At 29.5% G+C, this 23,358-nt stretch overlaps 4 protein-coding genes across 7 annotated transcripts; 2 read left to right on the top strand and 2 right to left on the bottom strand.

Moving 5' to 3' along the window:
* The first annotated feature begins 7,700 nt into the window (after window positions 1-7,700).
* LOC114170117 (uncharacterized) lies at window positions 7,701-9,009 on the top strand. Of its 4 annotated transcripts, none has more exons than XM_085669169.1 (2): window positions 7,701-7,873; window positions 8,343-8,782. In XM_085669169.1, exon 2 carries the CDS (start codon window positions 8,366-8,368, stop codon window positions 8,780-8,782), a length of 417 nt encoding a protein of 138 aa, XP_085525295.1. In that variant the 5' UTR covers window positions 7,701-7,873; window positions 8,343-8,365. The 4 variants fall into 4 exon arrangements, with proteins under 4 accessions (XP_085525295.1, XP_085525294.1, XP_085525296.1 ...); XM_085669168.1 differs by having other exon boundaries at window positions 7,707-7,873; window positions 8,335-8,782; XM_085669170.1 differs by having other exon boundaries at window positions 7,733-7,873; window positions 8,230-9,009.
* Window positions 9,010-11,236: 2,227 nt separating this feature from the next.
* Window positions 11,237-15,505, top strand: LOC114169898 (jagunal-like protein). Its single transcript, XM_028055282.2, has 6 exons — window positions 11,237-11,379; window positions 11,548-11,603; window positions 13,163-13,286; window positions 13,381-13,487; window positions 15,051-15,120; window positions 15,233-15,505. The coding sequence occupies exons 1-6, from the start codon at window positions 11,298-11,300 to the stop codon at window positions 15,334-15,336; spliced, it is 543 nt and encodes a 180-aa protein (XP_027911083.2). The 5' UTR covers window positions 11,237-11,297; the 3' UTR covers window positions 15,337-15,505.
* Window positions 15,506-17,458: 1,953 nt separating this feature from the next.
* On the bottom strand, window positions 17,459-18,801 carry LOC146880915 (uncharacterized). Its single transcript, XM_085669419.1, has one exon. The coding sequence runs from the start codon at window positions 17,996-17,998 to the stop codon at window positions 17,723-17,725; it is 276 nt and encodes a 91-aa protein (XP_085525545.1). The 5' UTR covers window positions 17,999-18,801; the 3' UTR covers window positions 17,459-17,722.
* Window positions 18,802-18,957: 156 nt separating this feature from the next.
* Window positions 18,958-22,779, bottom strand: BHLH121 (basic helix-loop-helix (bHLH) DNA-binding superfamily protein). Its single transcript, XM_028055391.2, has 5 exons — window positions 22,641-22,779; window positions 21,559-21,674; window positions 20,561-20,688; window positions 20,007-20,474; window positions 18,958-19,526 (listed from the first exon to the last, which is right to left on the bottom strand). The coding sequence occupies exons 2-5, from the start codon at window positions 21,656-21,658 to the stop codon at window positions 19,371-19,373; spliced, it is 852 nt and encodes a 283-aa protein (XP_027911192.2). The 5' UTR covers window positions 21,659-21,674; window positions 22,641-22,779; the 3' UTR covers window positions 18,958-19,370.
* Window positions 22,780-23,358: the final 579 nt, after the last annotated feature.

Here is a 23,358-nt window from a genome sequence, read left to right as displayed (position 1 = left end):
GAGCAGATACAAAAGTAGGTGAAGATACTCCCCTCATGGATAGGAGTTGAGTTAGTGGTTTGAGATGTCCAAGAGTAGGCTCGGTCCATGTTTTGTTTAACAGTTGGATTTTCTGTTAACTCTTTTTTAGCATAAACTGTAAATATAGTTGGTACTTATATGTTTATTTTGGATGACTATATTATTACTCTATAGTGACATATTCCTACTATCTGATTTGCTTGATAATAATATAATGTTTTGTTTAGTAGCGTAAAAACTATTAAATGGAATGTTACAAATTTTAAATTTTATTTGTAAACACACGCCTTTGTTTTTTTTTAATGTCATATTTTAAAAATTATAATATCAATTATATTTGATCATTTATTTTCCATTTTCTTTGAAACGAAAAAAAAAATTCTAAATTTCTTATTTTGCATCAAAATAATTTTTTCATCGACTCTAGCCAATTACAACTTCAAATTACCTTATTTTTAATTACATGCCCCACTTATAATAATCGTATTCTTTGCATACGCGGTCAAACATTATACTTTCTAGAAAGATAGAATAACTTGATTCTTCAATAAAGCTACACGTTTGGAAATATTATTTTGCAGAAATTTTATTTAACTATGCAGAATGTAATATTTTAAAATCAACATTGAAATTGAATTATTTAAAAAAAATGTGTATCTTTTGATACTCTATGTATTTTTGCTGTCATTATAGTAAAATTGATTCTGTCCGATTAAATTAATATTAAATAATAGTAAGAAAAGTTAATTTTACACATGCCTTTTTATCTTGATGAATATATACATTCCATTCAACGAAAAAAAAAAGTTTCAAATCAATTTAAATTTTAAAATACAACTTTATAAAAAAGCACACGCCTTTATTCGTTTTAGTATATATTTACAAATTTAAAATATTAGTTATATTTTAATCGTTTATTTTCCATTTTTTTTGAAAGGAAAAATAATATTTCCAATTGAAATGTCTTAGTTCATAAATATATGTTTTTCAATTATTTTTTATTAATCTCAAATAAATTTAGATATTGGTTTAATGTTTTACATAAATATATGAAATAATTATATAATATAGGTTAAAAATCCAAGTATCCGTCCAGATTCTATATTGAGTAAGTAAAGTAAGAAAGTTAAACACAATATAAGGATAAATAATCATAAATTTAGGTGAGATTTGCACCTCACTTGTATACTCTGAAATTGTCTTATCTCTAGTCGATGTGGGACTTCCAACACACCCCTCACACCAAAATATATACATCTCGTGCGTGGGATTATAAATTAATGGGTAGTCCGTTAGTAGGCCCGATAGCGGGTGGAACAGAATGTCCAAGAAATCTCGTTAGGATATATATTTTTTTAAATGACTCTAATACCATGTTAGAAGTGGACTTAGCATAACTCAACTCCACAAAACCAGCTTGTAATGTGAGGTCTTAACGTTTTGAGTTAAGAGTGATGTCAATTTCTTATGTGTGGTTTGAACTCGTGTCTCATTATTTTTGTATGTCCCTAATGATTTTCTATCGAAAAATTGAAAAAAATTCAACAATACATGGATCGGATACATTCTAATACACATCTTAACGAATAAAAAATAAAATAAAGGATGATGAAGGAGTAGAGAGAAAGGAGACGAAGCCATGATTGCATATTGCTTTCATCCAACTAGGTAGTTTTTGTGGAGTGGGTTATGTGTAGCTTTATGGTGTAGGTGCGTAATATATGATAGTGGGGTGACATAGTGTTAACATCACATTCAACTAACAACTGAACAACTCTAGGTTAAACTACTAATATATTTGTGCTTCTGTCAAACTCATGAAGATGATGATATCAATTTTTTCCCCCTTTTAGTTTTATGTTTACTAATCTGAGTCCATTTTTGGTAACCTAGTTTTGGAGATGAAGTAGGAAAAAATGTATCCATAATCAAACTTATCTATATTTTGTGTAATGTAACTTCTAGAACTTGTTTCGTGCTACTAATAGTTTAATGTGGCATTTTGATGCACTTTAAGAAAAAAAATAAAAAGTGACAATTATAAATCAAAATATACAAATTAAATACATTTTTAAAATGTAGTTCATGTAAACCTTTTAAAAAAAATATATGATAATGTGATATATAAATTATATTGTATATATTTTGATAAAATAATATTATTCTAAAATGAAATAAAATATAAATATCATTTTAAATAGATTTTCATGTCTAAAAGCTTACCCGAAAAGGAAAAAATTAAGGATGTTAAAAAAAACTTATATCCACTAATCAGTTCGCAAGAATTTGGGAGTTGAGTTGGAGTTTTTAAGTTGTCAATTTTTTTTTATTAAAAAATTAAAATACAATAATTTACAAAATTAATTTTTATATATTATATTACTTAAAGGATGTAAATATACATCAAGATTGTATCTTAAATTATTAATTTTACAAATTAATTTTCAATCATTAATTATAATGAAATAATTTAATATGTAAAAATAATAATCATTTTAATTTATTCTATTGTAAACATTAATTAAATAATTGAAAATTAAAAAAGTATGTAAAATGTGTTTATATATATATATATATATATATATATATATATATATAACTAATAATAAAAAAATAAAAAATAACTAATTTATTTTTAAAAAAATATTATCCAGTCCGATGGACAACATATGTTTAAACTTCACTGTGTAAGTTGAGAGTTTAATCTATGATTCATGGACAAAAGAGTTTCAATTAGTTTTTTTTTTTTTTTTATTTAACACAACATATATTTGGAAAGTTTTGGGTGAGATTTATGTTTTATTTGGATAGTGTGTAAAAAAAAAATATTATTTTAAATAAGTGAAAGGTGATAGAAAATAAGTGAAATTTGATATAGTTTTATTTATTATGATTTATTATACTTAATATTACTTTTCAATCACTTACTTACAATTATTGTTGTTGTAAGAAAATGTTTTTCTTTAGTTTCTACGTAACAACAAAATCAAATTTATCAATACAATATCCTCATTAGAAGTCACATGCATTGTGTTATAATGATATTAACAAAATGTAAATCAACTAACACATTGTGTTTTTGCCATGAATTAATTATTGAGGTGATATATAATAATAATTTGAATGTGTGATGGTGATGAGGTAGGAGAAAAGATGTGGTGTAGTTATGTAATAATTAGAGAAGATGAGAATGGAAGTGAAGCTTTTATGAGTGTTAAATGTTGTGAGTCAGAAAGCTTCTCACCAATTAAGCTGAAAAAAGTGGGAAAAAAGTTGAGATAAAAGTTTTCTCACAATTTCTTTATTCCTTTTCTTTTTCTTTGCTGTGTTCATAAGATTTGGACCACTTGGATCTAAAAAAGTCTTTGCTTCATATGTTCAAATTTTACTTTTCATTCTAGCAGTGTCAGAGAAAGCATGCAAAATGAATTTGTTTCCTTTCAATTTTACATTTTATATATATTAGTAGAAACATTTGAAATTAATTTTTGTGTTTTTACTTCAATTTTTCGGTTTGTTATCGTACAAATTTACATTTTGTCCATGGAGTAGTTTTCACCCTAATATTATTATATCATCACAATAATAATAATAAATAATAAATATGATTTTAATATTTGAAACTTTCATGTAAAATTAGAATTTGTCTATATTCAAAATTTTGATACATTTTAATTTTTAACTTTACATTAATTTCTATTTTTTCACGTATCAAATTCGTTTTATATTAGTATTTAAACTATTTACAATGTTTAACGTATTTTTACTTTAATGTTAGCTGAGAATGCGTTTGACATGATAAAATAATTTAACATAATTGAATTTTTATTTTTTAAATTTATGATCAAATATCAAAATCTTAACGATAAACAAATTTTAATTTCATATTAAAATTTAAGAGCTACAAATATATTTAACTTTAAATAATAATATTTTGATGAACTTTCTTATGGTGAGAGTTCAGTTAAATAAAAATTGACCTTAATTTTGTAGTATGATAAGATCTACTTTATGATATAAATTTTATGGACGTTGTTCACTACTTAAATGATAGGCCAAATTTATCGTCTCACAATTTTGATTCTTAAATGATAGGCAAAAAAGAAAAAGAAAATGATTATTTTGTTTATGCTTTTATTTCTTTTTAAATGAAATATTATAATTTCAATTTCAATTTAACTATCTACATTTTTTAATATTTTAATTTATTATTATTTTTTACATAAAAAATATCTTACTATCATTTTCAAGTGTTTAAGTTAGTTACATTTAGTGTGTCGGTTAACACATTTTTTTTTTAAACTTTTTGATCCTTATTTAGTTTTATTTGAAAAATATTCGTTTCGTTAAAAAAAAGTATCCTTCCTCAACAGATACTTGATCTTTGTTTTCTCCGGTTATTTGGTAAATATTTATGTAATTATAAGTTTTTTTCTTAATAGTTGATATTGAATAAAATAAAATAAAATTTACAACTTTTACCTGCATTGCATTGATGATATCATATTTATTTTATTATTTTTTCATAAAATATTATTTAATTAGTATTTAACTAAATATACATATATTTTTTTATATTTTATAAAGATGAAAATAAGACCAATTTTATATTAAATATTCAGATATGGATATAAACAAAAATTTATTTAAATCTAATAAGAAACTTTAATATACGTTATTGTGTTATTTGTTGGACATGATAAAATTTTCTAATAACAGTTGAATGATGTATTAATACTTCCTTTCAAAGATACTGCCAAATTAGTTTATTTTCTTCCTTCATCAATTAAAGTTTCTTTCAATACTTTTGAAAAAGAGAATGAAAATTTTGCAAAATTTGTTAGAACATAGCTTGAGAAAGAAGATATATAATATAAGTGGCATTTGTATGAGATTTTCTCCATTCAAAGGAAGCTAATATAGCACTAAAAAATTGTTTACTTAGAATAGTTCTTAAAACCCACAAACACAAATTCCCCAATTTGAAACCCTAGATTATTGCTTCCTACCAAACCAATGCAACACTATCTTTTTACTTACAAAACAAATTTCTTTCGTTTTCTAGCAAAAAAGACAAAAATTAGATCTCACAAGTGGTTGTGGGATGTTGACACCACTTGTTTTTTTCATGGTTTTGTATAAAAATGTGATCAATTCTATAATATTGTAATAATAATAATAATAATAATAATAATAATAATAATAATAATAATAATAAAACATGTTAAGTTTTAGATAAATGCTTATTCATAATCAAATGTTCTGTGTAATTTAATATCTGAGACTTATATATATATATATATATATATATATATATATATATATATATATATATATATATATATTTTGTTAATAATCTTAGTATATACTAAATGTGTTTAGTGTTAGTTAGTTTCTGGAATTTTATGGAGTTTATAAACTCAACCAAATTAATGAGTTTAAATGAATTTGCTTGAAGAATTTAGTTACAGTTTATCGGAATTTATGATACCACTCATGCAGGCATTAAAAACAAACTTACAAAACAGGTTATGATATACTTATATTTTGAGCTTATTTTAATAAGCTACTTAATTTGATTATTGAAAGAAGAATTTTTTATTCAAACAACTAAATTTTATTTTTATTTGCTTATAAAAGCATCTTATACATAACTTTTTTTTATAGACTTTTATATATATATATATATATATATATATATATATTGTATTTTAAATTGTTAAATAATGATATTAAGTAATCTATTTGTATTTTTTAAAGGAAATAATGATATGCAATTCTTATGATAAATAGTGCATTTATAATAGTAGTAGTAGGATAACATATTCTTTTACATAAATGTTTTTTTTTTGTATTTTTTATTACAGAGATAATTCTATGTTTAAAAATAAAACATTCAATTTATACCACTTTCTTAAAGTTTTATGGATAATGTCTAGATTAGAGATTTTTTATTATCTTTTGTCAATATGATAAATTTAACACTGTATAAAACTAGAGTTTTGGGCCTTTCTTCGTTTTATTTTTTTTTTAATAATATTATGAAATGTGAAACTAAAAATTGCACAATATAAAAAACTATTATAGAATGTATATTTTATAATATATATATATATATATATATATATATATATATATAAATAATTATAATTGTACAATTTATAAATACATTTTAAATTGTATATTTTAAAATTTTAAAAATGTAATGCATTTTATATAATATATAAATGTCATGCTAAAATAAATTATATTTTACATAAGTCATATATAATTAATGTAATATGTCTTGACTGAATCATATATTACATTGTAGGTAAAACCAATGTGATGTGCCTCGTATTACATTGTAGATTAAGTAATTTTGAATAATTTTCAAAGTGCAAAACCAAAAATTACATTAGAGATTTTATAATTTAAAAATATAAAAAATATTTTTGGGTTATAAAATTCATAATATATTTCAAAATTTAAAAGCACATTAATGTGGGACATGTTTGGAATTCTACAATAGAAAAATCCAAAGCATGCACATTTTAAACATTTTCAACGTTTTATATAAGTGTAGAAAGAAATATTCAGTGTGCAGAAAGTAATTACGCTTTGCAAACAATGGCGAGAAGCCCAACATCTTCACTACCCTCTCACATAAAATCACTGTAAGGTTCAACTTGTTGAAGGTTGTGAAATTAATTCTACAAAATTTCATATAAATTTAATAATATCTAGTAATAATTCATGGAATATATTATTTTCTTACAATATATAAAATATTATTAAGATAGAAATTCGTTAAATTTCTATTGTGTTTAATAGTTTATATTTTTATTTTTTGGTAGACTTTTTTTCTTAATTTTTTATCTTTTAATCCTAAGGTTAATACTCTTTATTAATTATATTATAATATTGATAATGTCATCACAAAACACATTAATAAAATTTTCAATTAAGTAATAATATAATCATAAAAAAGTACTACATATGATGCTATCAAAGACTAAAATAAAAATGATATATTCATAGTAGCAAAAATAAAAATTAAAAAAGGTGTAAAATTGAAAAATTATAAAAAAAAAATTAAAAAATTAAAAAAAATTAAAAAAAATTAAAAAAATTTTTAAAAATAAAAAAAAGTCAAAAAAACCACGTGTGCTGACACGTGACACATAATTAGCACTTGGTCAACTAACGGAAAGGAACCAATTGCAACGAATCTTCAAAAACAGGGACTCAATTGAGTCAAATAAAAATGGGGGACCTACTTGAGATTTCGCTACAAAAATGTGACCTATGGAATGATTTAACCTTTTAAAATAATTTTGCAAATATCCGCAGGTACCCGTGGATATTTGTAGATATAAAAAAAATAGGCGGATACCGCACAATGGATACCCGACGGATATGGGTATGGATACAGGGCAAATATTTATTCAACGAATAGGATAAGGGGAAGCTACTACCCGTACCTTATTCGCCCGATTGACATCCCTAGCACCAAGTAGGTAAAGTCTAGTGTAATTTCGCAAGAGTTTTAGTTACATTTTAAGGCTGTGTTTGGAAAAGCATATTTACAATAACATGTAATTTAGAAAAAGAAGGACGAGAGAAAAAATAGAAAGAAAATATAATGAGTTTTAACAAGTTATAAATACACATATATAAATGATTTTTCTAAAACTGTACTAGAATTAAAGAGAGAAAAAAGATGGAGAAATTTGACTGTTAAACTTTTCATGTGGCATAATAACTGAAACATAAAAGGGCGAGGTGAATTTGATCTTGCCCAAACCAAACCCTAGCTCTCATTTCTTCGCTCTTTAGCCAGTGGAATCTGCAGAGCAGCAATCACCAGCAGGTAGTTTTACACGTTTTCTTCTGTTACATAGCGCTTTCTTTTGCTGTTCGAGGAACTATTCTCTTTGTACGGAAGATTCAATGGAAAATGAAGTTTGAATCAGTAATTATATTAACACCGACTGGAAAAAAGAAGTTTCACTGTTTTTTCTATTTGTGTTGCAGTGTTTCTCATTTTTTTTTTTTTTTTATTTTTTTTTATTGCATTTGGGCATGATTTATGAGCAATTACGATGTAGACTTTTTTCCAATAATTTCTGTTAATGTTGTTGACTTTATGTTTGTCCTCTTTTTTTTTTTTCTTCTCATTTTTGATCCATGTTGTTTCTTCCGTACACCATTCATTGATTAATTAAGGGGCTCCTGCATTGTGGCTTTCAACACTTAATTGAAATTGGTAATTGGGAATGGTTTTGGTCTTGCTGCTATACTATCTCTAGTTTGGTCTCAACTCCTTGTCAGTTTTGTAGCATTTGTTTTGTTGGGGCAGACCATGGATGACTTGTTTGATTCTTCTTTGAACTTGGAGGACACCCATTACAAGGAAGGCTACGATGAAGGCCACAGTGACGGCCTCGTCGCTGGCAAGGAAGAAGGCAGACAGGTTGGCCTCAAGGTTGGTTTTGAGATTGGAGAGGAGCTTGGTTTCTATAGGGGTTGTGTTGACATTTGGAATTCGGCACTTCGGCTTGATCCGACTTGTTTCTCTCCACGGGCCAAAACAATTATTGGCCAGATGGAGGAGTTGATTGAGAAATACCCTCTCATGGATCCGGAAAATGTACAAGTGCAAGAAATCATGGATAGCCTGAGGCTGAAGTTCAAGATGGTTTGTTCTTCCTTGCATGTCAAACTTGAGTATAGTGGATATCCAAAGTCTTCTACAGAGGCCAATGATATTCAGTTTTGAGCTACTTGATATTTTCAGTCTTCTAGAGATACCAGTGTGTAGAGAGACACTTAGCTGGGTAAGTTGATGAACAAATTGCATATTATCATTTCTATAAACAGTCGTATAAGTCAATGTATTAAATAGTTATTTTGTATTAAAAATGATAATGTAGACATTGCTTATGAACATAATCTTGATAAGTCTTGTAGAGAATGCTATTCAAGAATGACCGCTTTCTTTTGTTATTTTTGTGCTTAGTTGTTGGAATTGTGTGATTTGTGATTTGTTAATATGGTTTAGTAAGCGAAGGTTCAGATCATCTGATGAGTCACAAATGGCTTTGAATTATATGAACGTGCATTAATTGTTCAAACTCTATATCACTAATACGAATCAAACAATTCAACCATATTTTTTTATTTCAATTTTACTTTCTTTTGTTAACTACTTTAAAAACCTGAGAAGCCAAATAATCTGTTGAATGGAAAGGAACACTATTACACTAATGCACCTTATTTGATTATCCCTTGATCTGATATTTTTCTTTTAAAGTAGGGGTTTCTCTTGTGTGTCACTCACTAATGTGTTGTAGTTGCTTGGTGACATCACGAGTGATTTGGGACAATGACTTTTTTTATCTGGGCTCAGCCAATGGCCTATTTTCATTTCTCAGAATCTTGGGTTAATTTTTCAAAGGGAGAAAGATTGCAAATGATTATTTGAAAGGTGAAAATTGAGTTAAGACGAGTTTCATGAGCATGCATTATTGATGGAGACAGTAAACCTTTCTCGTAAATGTGAAGGAGCATTATTTGATTGTTGATCCATCCATGGCACTAGCTATCTGAAGAAAGTGGGTGTTTGAGTACACTATTTTACATTTTACCATTAATAAAATTATAAATTAGTCTGTGAATCAGGTGTCTAAATATCAATTTTTGAATAATGTGATTTATCTTGATGATATGGAAGTTAACTGATTTATGCACACAATTCAAAGTCATTTGCTATTTATCACACGAAATGAGTCCTTTCCTTGTTAAGGCGTATCAAATTGATTGCAAATTGTGTGACACTGACACTTATGCAGAAAAATAACAAAAAAACACTTTTCTTGTATAAATATTCTCTACAAAACATATCTAGAATACATAGGCAATCATACATCATTATTTTTAATATGAAGTAGTTATGTTGTACATTGGTTTGTGCTAATGTTTATAAAATTCCAATGGGTAATTTTGTTTTTCGAACCCAATTTTTCTTGAAGAAAGATTGGAAAAGTAACATGGTTCAAAAATCTAAACTAAATATTATTTCATGAAAGGCTTTTGGATGTCCATTTTAAACAAGCTTGACATGCAGTGCAAGGCATATTATTTTGAATAGGAATAATCTCCTGCAATTGAAGATTTAAGGACCCAGGAAAGGTTTATTTTGCATAAACTCCTCCATTTGGGAAACATTTGCTCTGGCCCTTGGATAGCAGCTGGTCTGGTTGGATAGAGGTCTAGACATTGACAGTCTGTAGAAATTTGAACTCCTTGCCTACCCTGAAGTCATCTTTAAGGCCATTCTTCCAGTCTCTTCCTTGTGATATGCCAAGTTTTAGCAGATCTGCTCAGAATCAATTGAAGAATTTAGGTGTCATGATGGTTATTCAATTCATAACCTGCTCCAACACAACTTATGCTGCAAAACTAAGTTGGGAACAATTTAAAAATAACATGGAATTGCAATGAGCATATCTTTATTATCAATTAACAGATAAGCCATAATACATTAAGTTTGTTGGCTGCAAGGTTTGCCTCTAAATCAGACATGATCTATCATACCATCACTAGAAAGCAAAACGTTGATTTCTATCTTGAGCTGCGGACAATCTGTTTTTGTGTAATTCTGATATATCACATTATTAACACAACATAGGGATAAATGAATAGTCTTGGAAGATTTTACCCCAAAAGTATTTTTATATGAGCATCACAACATTTGATGTTTGGATTTTTCTTGAAATTATAGTTGGCCTTGATTTTTACCTATGATAGTGTTTTAAATCATTGGTAGGGGCTGGCCCCAGAAGTTTTTCACTTTAAGTTCATATTGGTTTTAGTTTACTCTTTACATGGGGATTTTTTTTTTCTTAATGTATTAAATGTAATCTCAATGTAGTTCTGTTACGAACTTGGGAATGAATTGAGAGAAATTGATCGAAACAAACAATGAAGTTGAACAATTATATTTAAGCATTGAAAATAGTACACAGTTATCTCTCGCGTGAGGATTTTCCTTTCACAAAGAGCTAGTATTCAGTATACAAATATTATTGGATATTGATGGATCCCCCTCCAAGTTCACTTAACTATTTGTCACTAACTTGCGCCCTCTGACCTACTAAACTAATATTCTAACTATTGGAACCAACTATGCCTTCCTCACATTCCTAACAAATTCTCTAATTTTCTTGCAGCTAGAATTGGCTCAGCTTGATAAGGAAGTGGGGTGATCTGCAATACAAGGTGTGAAAACAGAGATGCATAATAGAAAATTGGCTTCTGGAAGGCCCTCTGGAACTGATGGCTCCGATTACTCCTTCCGGATGGTTGTTGATTCAAGTTAGCTTCATCTTTTCCTTAATCTCTCTTTATTTTCTTTTATTAATTTATGATATTCATATTTTTAATACAGTTGCAGTTAATTTATTCTATGACTTAGCTTTTAGCTATATCTTATTTTCTTACTATTCTCATTGGTTTTTGTTGTTTTGATGTTATACCATTTAGGGTATCAGCTAGTTGCAAAGGGGAAGAAACGCCTCTCCCTGCACTTTATTACCGAGGTATGTAGGGTTTTATTTATCTTTTTCTTTTTTGGTTATTGGATTTCTGTAGCAATGGCATTGTATGTTGTGTGAGAAATTTTTTCATGGTTATTGGTTGTAGATTTTTAAATGAAATATTTTAGACCAGTTTTAGTGTATTTAGTTTAAATGAATAATAACTCTGATTTAGTACGAATTGCTTTTGTGCTTGTAGAATGGTTGTTTTATAAAATTAACAAATTAATTATTTGAAAAAATGTAAACTTAGTTGCTTTCCAGTTTCCGGCATATATAAATCAGCAATCTCATGGCTCAAAAAATTATCTTAAGATGCATAAATTAATTGAGATAAAAGCCTCTCCTTCAGTCTGTATTGCTGGTGAATTTCTAACTGAAAAAATCAAGTAAGACACTCGGTTGATCATATATTGTATCTCTGAAGCGTCCTATTTATGGGAATTTGCAATTTTGTGCTGAATGGGAAGAACCCATTCTGCATTGTGGAATTTTTTTAGGAATGAAAAACTTCAACCTGGGAAGTTTATAGGGGTTGCACTTGTGTTTTCAACTATTTTCAGTATTTTTATCAAACAAGTACAAATGTATGGAAAGGCTAATCCATTGATGAGAACAGGTGATTGAACTGAGCTAATATTCCTTGCGCCTGAACTGGATTCCAACTTTTATACTTGTGGCTTATGGTGATTTTGGGTATTTTTTAGATACAATTAGGAAAAGGGATAGTATGGCAGCTCAATGTAACGGGTTTCTTGCTTGGGTAACATGATGTTGTATGAGATCTTTAGATAGAAGGCTTTACTGAAATTTCTGGATATTGTGGTTCTCTACTAAGTGTGTGTTTGGATTATATGAAAACGTGTTAAGTTTGGTTGAATGAAACTGATACTTCATTCAACCGAAAAGCATCAAAGGCATTGCTTTGAATGCAACCACAGTTTGGGCCTCTTTAATACTCAATGAAACGTAACAAAAATTGCCAAACATGTGGGTGTGACTTTCGGTGCTCTTCAACTGACTTTTAGGTGCTCAAATGGTAATCCAAAACACACACTGATTGATTATTTTCTTTCCTTTCAAAAGAAAACATTTAAAATAGTTGGCCTTGCTTTGATTCTTGTGGTACAGCTCTACAGGACATGTATATTTTCCTACACTGGTGGCTACACTTGACAAAATTATCAAAGCAACTTTATTAACTTGAATATGGCCGTATACTTTTATTAATGAAAAACATTTATCAACTTTTATGTGTACTCATGCACTAATATGATTGAACTATTTTTGGGTGGCTATTCAAACTACACAGTTCATAATGAGTGTTTTTATGTTGAGTATAGGATTCATTTTATGAAATGGTAATGCCTGTCTGTGAGGCAGAAGTTTTATAACTCATTCTCAACTTTCTAAATCCTATCATAATACACTTTTTGTCAAACGGTAGTTTGTAATTGCAAATGCTGACTCTGTAACTATTGTTGGAGAATCTGTATTCTCTAACTGCTGACATCTTTTGTTTTTGTCTAATATATGTTAAAATTTGAAATTGTTCCCTGCAGGCTGCGTTGCTAATAATAGGAGCAATATTTGCATATTTTCCAGGAATAGAAGCAGATACTCTAAATACAGTTGCCTATTCGTCTGTTTTTGTTAGTGTTGTTTCACTAATCATTGGGAATATAGGTTTGTATATGGCTAAAGCCAGAGTTATTTTTTGTTTCCTTTGTATCATATCAAGTTCTTAATCTGAACCTTAGCTATTTCTCAATTTTGTCAGGTAGAAGACGCAGTCGATCTGGCTTATTGAGATTTTATGCAATCGTATCCTCCATTGCAATGCTTCCCTTGATTGCTTCTCTTGCAAAGAAACATCTGTTACTGAAGGTAAATATGTTAGTGTTTCCCCGGAGATTTTTTAAGAGAAACTTAATTAACTATAAAGAAAGAAACGTGCCAACTGAGAAGTAAACATCTTAGTTGAAACTAAATTTTAGTTTGTTCTTGAAGGCAGGAACTAATGTCAATTCTAGGTGGTTCTTGTTTTTTTGGTAAATAGTTATTTTTGTTAATATTAGTCATCTTCATCATTGCACGGGGATTCAAACCAGTCGTGTTCAACCAGTATTTCAAATTTGGGGTATCAATTTCGCGTATTTAATTATATTCCTGCGATTACTTTTACTGGGATATGATTCCCATCAAAGATGTTTGGCAAGTATGTGTAGTTCTTTGGAATATTTTTAAATTTATGCTAATTAAAAAAACATACAATGAGGTATGATAAAGTGACACCTGTCAAGTTATTTTAGAAAACAACTTACATTCCCGATGAGAATATAACATTCCCACCCATTCTACATTGGGACAAGAAAAACGGAAGCATGTGTAATATAGATTCCTGGGAATGATTAATGTTTCGAACGAATTTTTATAACTTTTACCATATATGAAAATGTTACATCCCACTACTCATATTTCTGGGAATAATTTTGTAAGATTTTAAACAAACACATTCTTGGTGTTTAATAACTCCTGGGTGTTTTGGTTTTAGTTTCCTTCTAACAGAAAGTTACTGGTACATACATTTTTAAATTTGGACCGTTGGGGTCAACATTAAGTAATCTCATGTGCTTTCGTGTCTACTTTGAATTTATTTGTGAAGTTTCTGTTTTTCTTCATTTTGTTAGCTCGTTCCTTTGTCCTCTCGATCTTTTTTTTTTTGTCTAAGCCTTTCTCCTTCAGAGACATTGCAAGTGTTTGAACCTTACTTTGTTAGAAGTGAATTTTAAGCCTGACTCAATTTCACAAAATCGACTTGTAAGGTGAGGTTTGCACCTCACTTATATATTATGAGATTGTCTTATCTTTAATTGATGTGAGATTTCCAACACATTCTCTCACGTCGAGGTATATTCATCTCGTGCATGAGATTATAAACTAGTGGGTGGTTCGATAGAAGTCCGATAGCGGGTGGAACAGAATGTCCAAGAGAGTTCGCTAAGATATGTTCTAACTTGGCTCTGATACTATGTTAGAAGTGGAGTTTAAGTCTAACTCAACTCCATAAAATTGGCTTAAAGGTGAGGTTTGTACCTCACTTATATATTATGAGATTGTCTTATCTCTAGTCGATGTGGGACTTCTAACATACTTTTATATGAAATGTATGAGTTTAATTGTTTTTGTTTGCCCTTTCGAATTACATCTTTTACTTCCAACGATCCCGCAAAATGTATGGCTTAAAACTTGCAATTATATTAGAAAGGAGTACATAAGTAAATTTATTTCACTAGCTTATAGGCTGTACAATTTATGAAAGTATTATACATCACAGGTTTTATTGTGTTAACTTCTAATAAAGTTACATATGCGCATAGGTGCATTGTTACACAAGTAAAAGTGTTCTCTTTCTGAATACAAGTATTATTGCATGCAACTGTTATGTAGGCTATCCAGGATTCTAAACTTTGGAGTGCAGGGAAGTATGATGTCAATGATCTATCTCATTTCCAAATTGGCAAGTTTCTTTTCAAATTCTAAATATGCTGTTCTTATTGTTGTGCAAATTGGTGTCTGAATTTGATCATTTGTAGTAATAATCAAGCTTATAGGGCTTTACTTCTTTGCAGGCTTGCTGTTATATCTAGTCACCTTGTCTGTGCTCAAGCTTTGTACTGTCAAAGCAGTTGTTTCACTTCTTTTTAACATGGCTCCACCCAAGAAAACCTCTTAGCCCCTTCAACAGTTTGGGGTCCAAATCCAACTTTCTGTCATTGTTCTTTATGTCACTATCTTTTATGAGAGATGTTGAGGTCAGCTGAGAGATTTTACTGAACATTTTTAAGACGTTTGTTGTTTACTATGTAGTATTTTCTGTTATTTTTTGTTTCTTTTGAGTATTACTCTGGAGCATGTTTACATAATTTTCTTTATACAATCTTCTAGGAGAAAAGAATAAGAGAACAGATAAAGTGAGTTTTTCATTAATTAAAAATAGTTTATATATAATCTAATTTGTAAATAGTCTCTTATATAATTTCACCAAATTTTTATTTTTTAAACTTGGTTTGTAAGGTAATTGTAAATAAGTTATTTCTTTCTTTTATATATATATATATATATATATATATATATATATATATATATTTGGAAAAAGTTTGTGAAAATATTGGCTAAGAACGTTTCACAACAAAATATTGTTAAAACAAAATGCATAATTAATTCTATAAATCGACACCATTTACAGAACATGGGATAAATTTAACAAAGGATTTCACAGAAAAATATCTCAAGAAACAATTACCCACGAAATCACAAGGAAAGAGAAAACACAAGTTCAGACTCTACCGATTTGTTTTGTGTTGTTTATATGTTAAACTTTCAAAATATACTTATGTTAGTATATTAAAAACGTTTTTAATATATTTTAAAACATCAACATTAAAAACTCAAAATAGAATGATCCAAATTCAATACATAAGGTGTGTAAAATTTCAAACGCAAAAACCATTTACAAGGAATAATAAATTTTTGACAATAGAAACTTCACAAAAAATAATGTGATCTGGATAGTAATCGAAGTTAAGACTTTGTAAAGGAGGTCCGTCTGTGTAACAAGATCATCGAAGTTAAGAATAACACAACAATTTTACTTTCTACACTCCTATAATTTCTATCTGCATCCTTCTAATGCATGAAATGACAATTTTTTCCTCCGTGAATTGACTATAAAAACTTTCCAGAATTTCTAGAACACGATTTCTATAACAGAATTTCCAAAATAAGATTTTCAAAATGTAATATTTAAATCCTTTTGTATTAATATGGTAATAAATTAATAACAATGGGTGACGAAAGAGGTGTTTGTGTAATTTTAGCAAACCACAAGAAAGCGAGTTAACATCGTTGTACAAGTTAGACGATTTTTGTATAACATAAAAAAAGAGATACAAATGTAATTTCAATAAATTTTAGAGGGTTTTGTGTGAGTTATCTCTTAAAAGAAATAAAATGAATTACTTTTCCATTGGCTATGAATCTGAAAAAAAAAACTTTCATTATCTTGAAAAAAAATTATATATATAATTTTAGCGCTTAAACATTAAATTTTAGGAATTATAAACAGTTTTCAACCTTAGATATTAAATCTTAAAATTCTAAATCTCAATATATTTTCAATTTTGAGAAAAAAAAGTTTTTAAATTCGAGGATCAAGACAGAGTTATTCCAAATCTCAGATTAGAAACATAATTAAATCTATATAATTTTAAACTTGATCTCAATTTATTTTTGAACTATATTCTATAGATTATCATCTTCAAAATATGACTTCTATTATATGATTATCATCTTCAAATGTGACAGTTTTTATTTTCATCTTTGTGCAAGTTATATTCAATTTCAGTTTCTAATAAAAAAAAAATGATAATAGTTATAATGTTCCACCAAGAACTGGAGGTAAGAAATGGTAGCATTTTCAAGAATACAAATAATTTTCATGCATGCATAATTGCAATTCATTTGAAGTCATATATTGCTTTTTCAGATGGAACAATAATAGCTTCTTTTTCCCCCTAAAGTGAATAAGTTACGTGGTTAATTTCGTGTATGAACATTGTTAACTTTGCTTCACAAGTATTTAAAAATAAAGGAACACTGACACATGGTTAATAGAGTGATCAAGTTATTCATATGATTCACTTTTTCTCAAGTAGTAATAATCAATGTCATTTGAACACCATAACAAGATGTTAACAAAACAAGTAAATATGTTTTTCTTTTACAATTCATTAGCAAAACATGCTCACATAAAAGAACCTAAAAAATTTCCAACATAGCTTAAACCAGTCTAGTAATAATACACCAATACTTAATGTTATAAAGTTGACTTAGTCGTAAAAGTGGGAAGAGAGAGTCAGAGAGGTTGTGAATTCAACTTTCCCATTAATATTTAAAAGTTATAAGATTGGTTTAAATGATTTAGAGGGAAGGATGAGAGAGATTGTAAATTCAACTTCTCACAATAACAAAATACTAACAACTAACATTTGTTGATAAAAATTAAAAAGATAAAAAAAATCAACATTGAAAGGAAGCAGCACGTATGATCAGCAACATTGCTACATTCCATGAGATGCCACATTCTTCAAACGCATGAAGCTAAAGTTGAGGCTTCCACAGGTAGTAGAATATGAAATCAAGAATAGTATTGCAAGAATGGGAGACAGCATGAGGAGAAACTGCAAGTAAAATGCTGTGTAATTTGAGAGCCACAACAAGCTAAAAACAATGCCAAATATCACAACCAAATGAAAATTTGGAGAAGTGGAAACAGTGGCCATGTTCTGCCCTGTGTATCCCTCAACACTCCTTTTTTTGGGAGAGAACCACCCCATCTTCACTCTCTTGCTTGTTTCTCAGTCAGTGATCTCAACAGAACATCATAAGCACACTACTCCTGTGTTGTCCTCAAAGGTTTATTTATACAAGGGTTGATGAGCTTCTGTTGCTGCAGATATTTGATTGGTTTTGGCACATATTCTTTGAGTGTCACTTTTATCTGATCAATAATATCTTTTCCTTTTGTTCTTGCAAGTTTTGCTTACCATGAGTATTTTCTTGATGATCAAGAGTGAGAAGAACAATGGATTATCATTTCCACATTTCTACACACCCAAAGCCTTCAAAAGGGGACTTCTTTTCAAAGTGAATCTTTAACTTACTTCTTCCCATCACCCTGCAATTTCAGAAAGAAAAGTGAAACTTTACTTTTCTCTGTGGCTTTCCTAACAAGATTAGTCAAAATTTGTGTTACCTTTATACATTAACATTGATATAAACAGTTTAGAAGAACATTGAAGGAAGAGAGTAGTGTTTTTAAAATTGTAATATCACTTGAATTCATTTATTTCTGAATAAATATTAGGCAATAATTTGTGTTTTGTTTTTTTAACTTGTACGAGAAATCTATCATATTTCTAAGGACCAAAATGTGAAATAAATTTTCATCATATCAAACTATATTCTTCTCATTAAGATCATGCCTTTGTGTAAAATACAGTGTTCTCAACTCAAATTCCTCCCATTTTTTCTTTGCCTTTAGAAGCCAAGCCACATGATGTTGTGAGGTTCATGCCAAATAAGGTTCACATTATGAGTGAAATCTCGATTCTACAAGTATTAAAATAGAGCAATGAAATAGTCAAATGAAATACAGAGCCAGTAAAATAACTGTTAAAACCCCGGCTTCACAAGAATGAACAAAACAATGGAATGATCAAATGTGTCGGTCTTTTCATTCATGAGAATTACCAAAAGAAAATAATGAGTTCCAGACTCAAGTGATTTGTACTAGTTATATGAAATTGCATTGACATCAGTTAATCAATTAAGCATTGCGAAATTCAAAGCCACTGGCAATACATTGCAAGATACAAATGGTTAGCTCGTTGAATTGTATCGAATCATGAAATTCTAACCACTGTGAAAGAATTTACAAACTTATAGGTTAGATAACCCCACTAGTCAACTTGGAGGTTTTCCAGCTGAAATTTCAAGTTTTCCCCTGGAACGAGAAGTTTATGCTTAAACATTTAAAACCTACTCAGACCAAATTCTTACTCAGGAAGAGATAAGAGAAGTGACTTTTATTTTGGGATAAGAACCGAATGAGTTGTACCCTCCAGAGTTGCAGCAGATGCACGATGAAAATCTTCATTGTGGCTTCAAATGCACAAGAGCTAGCTATTCACTAAATTGCATACTTTCTCATTCATTATCCTTTCTGCTTGCAACTGCACTGCTTGATGAGCTATCCTGAGCGCTATGAGAAGAAGAACACCTACCTAATGTATTCCCTTCCGAGCAGCAGCTGCTTTCCCTTCTTGACAACTTCCCAGATTTCCTTTGTCCGGATGATAAATCCTGAAAAACATGTACCAAACAAAACCTGAATCCGACGATAAATTGCTGTGTGCAGTACTGCTATTGCAACGCCTACCGCAACGGTTGATTTTCAATCAAACAATGAGCCGCAGTATGTTCACAACATAGTTGCAATGGAGTCACAACAAAACCTTAAACATTGTTTTATTTCATTTTTATCACAAGAAAAAACAAATATTCATTTTAATTCTAACTTCTAGGTATCACTGATGGAATCGGTGTTGCTGTGTGGCATGCTGGGAGAGTGCAAGAGGCACTTCATGAAGGAAGTAGTGCGATGGATAGTTGTAGAACACGTATCAATAATTAGAGTAATTGCAAAACCATTATATTTTACTTCTGGTGTATTCATAAAATAATTTCTTGATGTAATCACCATTGACTGCAACAATATTGGATTTGCAACTGCAATTTAGAACCATGATCGGTTGCAAAGTTTCCTTAGCAAACAACACTAACCTGTTCTGCAGAAGACCCAGGAGTCTTCAACTGAAGGTCTGTAGTGACATCATTAGAATCCTCGTTCTTTTCGGCCTTGCTCTCCCGGGATGATTTGCTTTTGGATTCTGGTTTTTCAGACACATTTGACCGACAGCCTGGATGAAGTGGAGGTGAAACGTACTGGGTGGATTGTTGTTCAACAATGGTATTGGGGGCTAAATAAGGAACAAAAGTTGAATGGGGATTAGAGATGACTGCAGGATGTTGATTAGCAAAGTAGGGGAATGGCTGCATGGGAATTGGACCAGGAGGTACTGCCATTGGCATTGGAAAGGGATATGACGGTGGAGCCATGACAACTGAATGGTCCATTGCAGTCCATGGAAAGATAGTCCTGAGCTGCTGCTGATACTGATTATTCAAGTTATCAATATCCGATTTAAGAGAAGCCTTTTCTTCTCTGAGATCATTTTTCTCCAGAGTCAACTAAAAATGGAATGAAATTTAAATTATTTTCATTATTATGGTCGCAAAAGCACCAAGATAGCCAACTCATCAAATAAAAAAATTACCTCACGAGATTCTTCATTTAGTGTAGCATATTCTTCTTTGAGTTTACTAACTTGAGAGGTAAGGTCCTTCAGCAATTGAATTGTATCACTTAGAATGGTTGCTTTGTCATTTTTGGGCCTGTCAGGGTCTGCATTTCAGAATCTCCACAGCAGAGAGTGATTTAAGACATTTATTGTTTATCAGCTTTTAACATTAAATGGAAATAACAGGTATTTGATACAAAATATCAGCATTTGTAAATCCTCTTGTTAACCTCTTCTGCATGCTACATGTGGTTTAAAATAATCAAAACTATAATCAGGTTAATTAAAAAAACTAAATTAAATCTTATACAAATACGAAAATAAAAAGAAAAAATGCATTTTTCAAAAGAAAACCTGACAACTCAAGTATTAAAGTACTTTAAGGACACAAAAGTACTCCAGGCAAGGAAAACCAGAACAATCCATTCAAAATGTTAAGATAATTCAAAAATATCAATTGCCCTTAGCTCTAAAATCAACAGACCTAATCTTGCAGTAATAGTTCTAGAACAAATACTGCATGACTGCGCTCCAAAATCGTTCACAATGCAAATAAGAAATCAATCTAAAGCATGAAATGTTCAGCTTCACACAGCTTACTCTCTCTGGGCCGGCAGGTGGTGGTGAGAAAAGGGGTGGAGGATAAAGAAGCAAAATGGTTTTACGGAATATAAAAGGGAGAGAGTAAATATAACATTTTCTGCAGTATACTCACTTTTTTTTCTTATTTTTCATCGGATAGGTTGGTGCTGGAACCAGAAAAGGAAGGTGAAAATGAAATGAACGAAGAGGGTATACAGTAGTATCAGACATTGCTTTTCTAATACTGTTCACTCATATTTTTAACATCCATATTATTCAATAATTTTCAATTGTAATCAGAACTTCTTTTTGTTAATTTAATTCCCCTACCAGTTCTACAGAAATACAAGTATCAATTAATTTCCAATGTGAAAAGGTGAAACTTGATTTACCTAAAACGTTACCCAGTTCTACAAACTGCTCATTGAGTCGATCCCTCCTTAACTTTTCTCGGTCAGCCTTTTGTGTCTTTCTTGCAGCTGAACAATCCATTGGTTCAACTTCAGGCCTTTGGCAGTAGATAATATGTTTCAAAAGGCAGAAAAAATTAATCAGTACTTAGATCATTGATTTCAGCTTTGGAGAATAAGAAACCAAAACTGTCAAACGCATGCATTTCAATTACTGCAAAAGGGTGATTATTGTCATTTTCAAAATTCGTTACTAAAAAATTCCACGGCAACACATTTAAGATTAAGATATTTAATTAACTGCAAGTAACCCAACTAACTAATTACTAACATAACTAATTAACTAATGGGTATATATCAATGTTAAACCAATGCAAACCAATAATATGATTTAATTACCAAATCAATCTGGTTTTGGATCAGTTTACAACCAAAATCAGTCTTTAACCTACCAACCACTCGGAAACCAATTTACAAACATTTTTTAACCTATGACATAGTTAGACTGATTTTTCCATGAAAAAGTCCAAATATTAGTGAATAGAAGAAGGAAAACTGAAATTAGACGTTGGATTAAGCGCAAATATAGTTTACAGTCCAAAAAACTAAAATTTCTATTCAGAGCAGAGACAGTCCAACATCATGATCTGTGACTTGGCTTCTGGCATCTGTCACGTGACAAACAATTGATGCATACTCATATACAGTGTATTCGATGCCAGCAGATGAAGCTCAAATATGCTATTTGACACACAAAGTCTCAGGTAACATTTGTTCTCAACAGTATTGAATGAATGCATGTAGAGAATACAATTACCAGGATTGGGTAAAACCCCTAAAATTTGTTTTTTTACAAAATCGAAAATCGGAACAAGTGAATAGCAACAGGATCCAAGACCAAAGTTCATGTCAATTATACAATAAAGACGAAAAATTTTCAAAGGGGAAAAAATAATAAAACAAAAATTTGAGTCCAGAGTTGGAATAGAAAAGCTTCAGTTGATGGAAGGATTTACAAGAAGTAAACTAGGAATGAAAGAAGAATGAAACGTTAGGAATTTTACCTCGTTCGTTCTCTCTCTGTCACTGATTCTTATCTTCAATATTTGCCCACTTTCTTTGGGAATTGTTCTATCACAAAATTACACCTTCTCAAAAGGAAGGAGAAGCCGAACGACACGCATGCATGTCGTTTCGTTTCAGAAGAAACGACGGATAATGATGTCGTATTTCACCATCCATCTCTCTTGATATAAGAATAGTGTTCATAATTTGTAATAATTAGTTAAATAATAATAATTTATAAGTAAATGTAATCATGTTCAATTTTTTTGCTAGGTTCTTGAGTTAGAAGAAAAGTGTAAAAATGCTTCAAACTAGTATCCTTGTGATAAAAATAATTGTACATAATTCTTTTACAGATTTGAGTTTTTCTATAACGAAAAAAGTCTAATTTAAAAAATATTATTGTTAACTTTTGATAAACACAAACTTCTTTTATCAGAGTCCATATAATAATCGTTAATAGTTAATATCAATAATATATTTAATTTATTATATATGTCTATTTTTAATGGAAATGTTTTGTTCTTGTGTTCCACTCTTTTTTATTATACACGGATGGAATTGTTTTTAAGAATTCATACCTTTTAAAAGAATGTTTTACAGATGTATTGAAGAATGTATGGATTACACTTCCCAAAAGAATATTATACAAAAATATATTCGTAAATGAATAATTCAAATGATGTTTTATTTTAGAATTGACCTTTAACCATTCTA

The sequence above is a fragment of the Vigna unguiculata genome, chromosome 11 (assembly GCF_037176805.1).
Source record: "Vigna unguiculata cultivar grain cowpea cultivar isolate G323 ecotype 2 chromosome 11, ASM3717680v1, whole genome shotgun sequence".
Lineage (NCBI taxonomy): Eukaryota > Viridiplantae > Streptophyta > Magnoliopsida > Fabales > Fabaceae > Vigna > Vigna unguiculata.
Note: the sequence above shows the minus strand (reverse complement) of the source record. Positions and strands in the feature narration are given on the sequence as shown.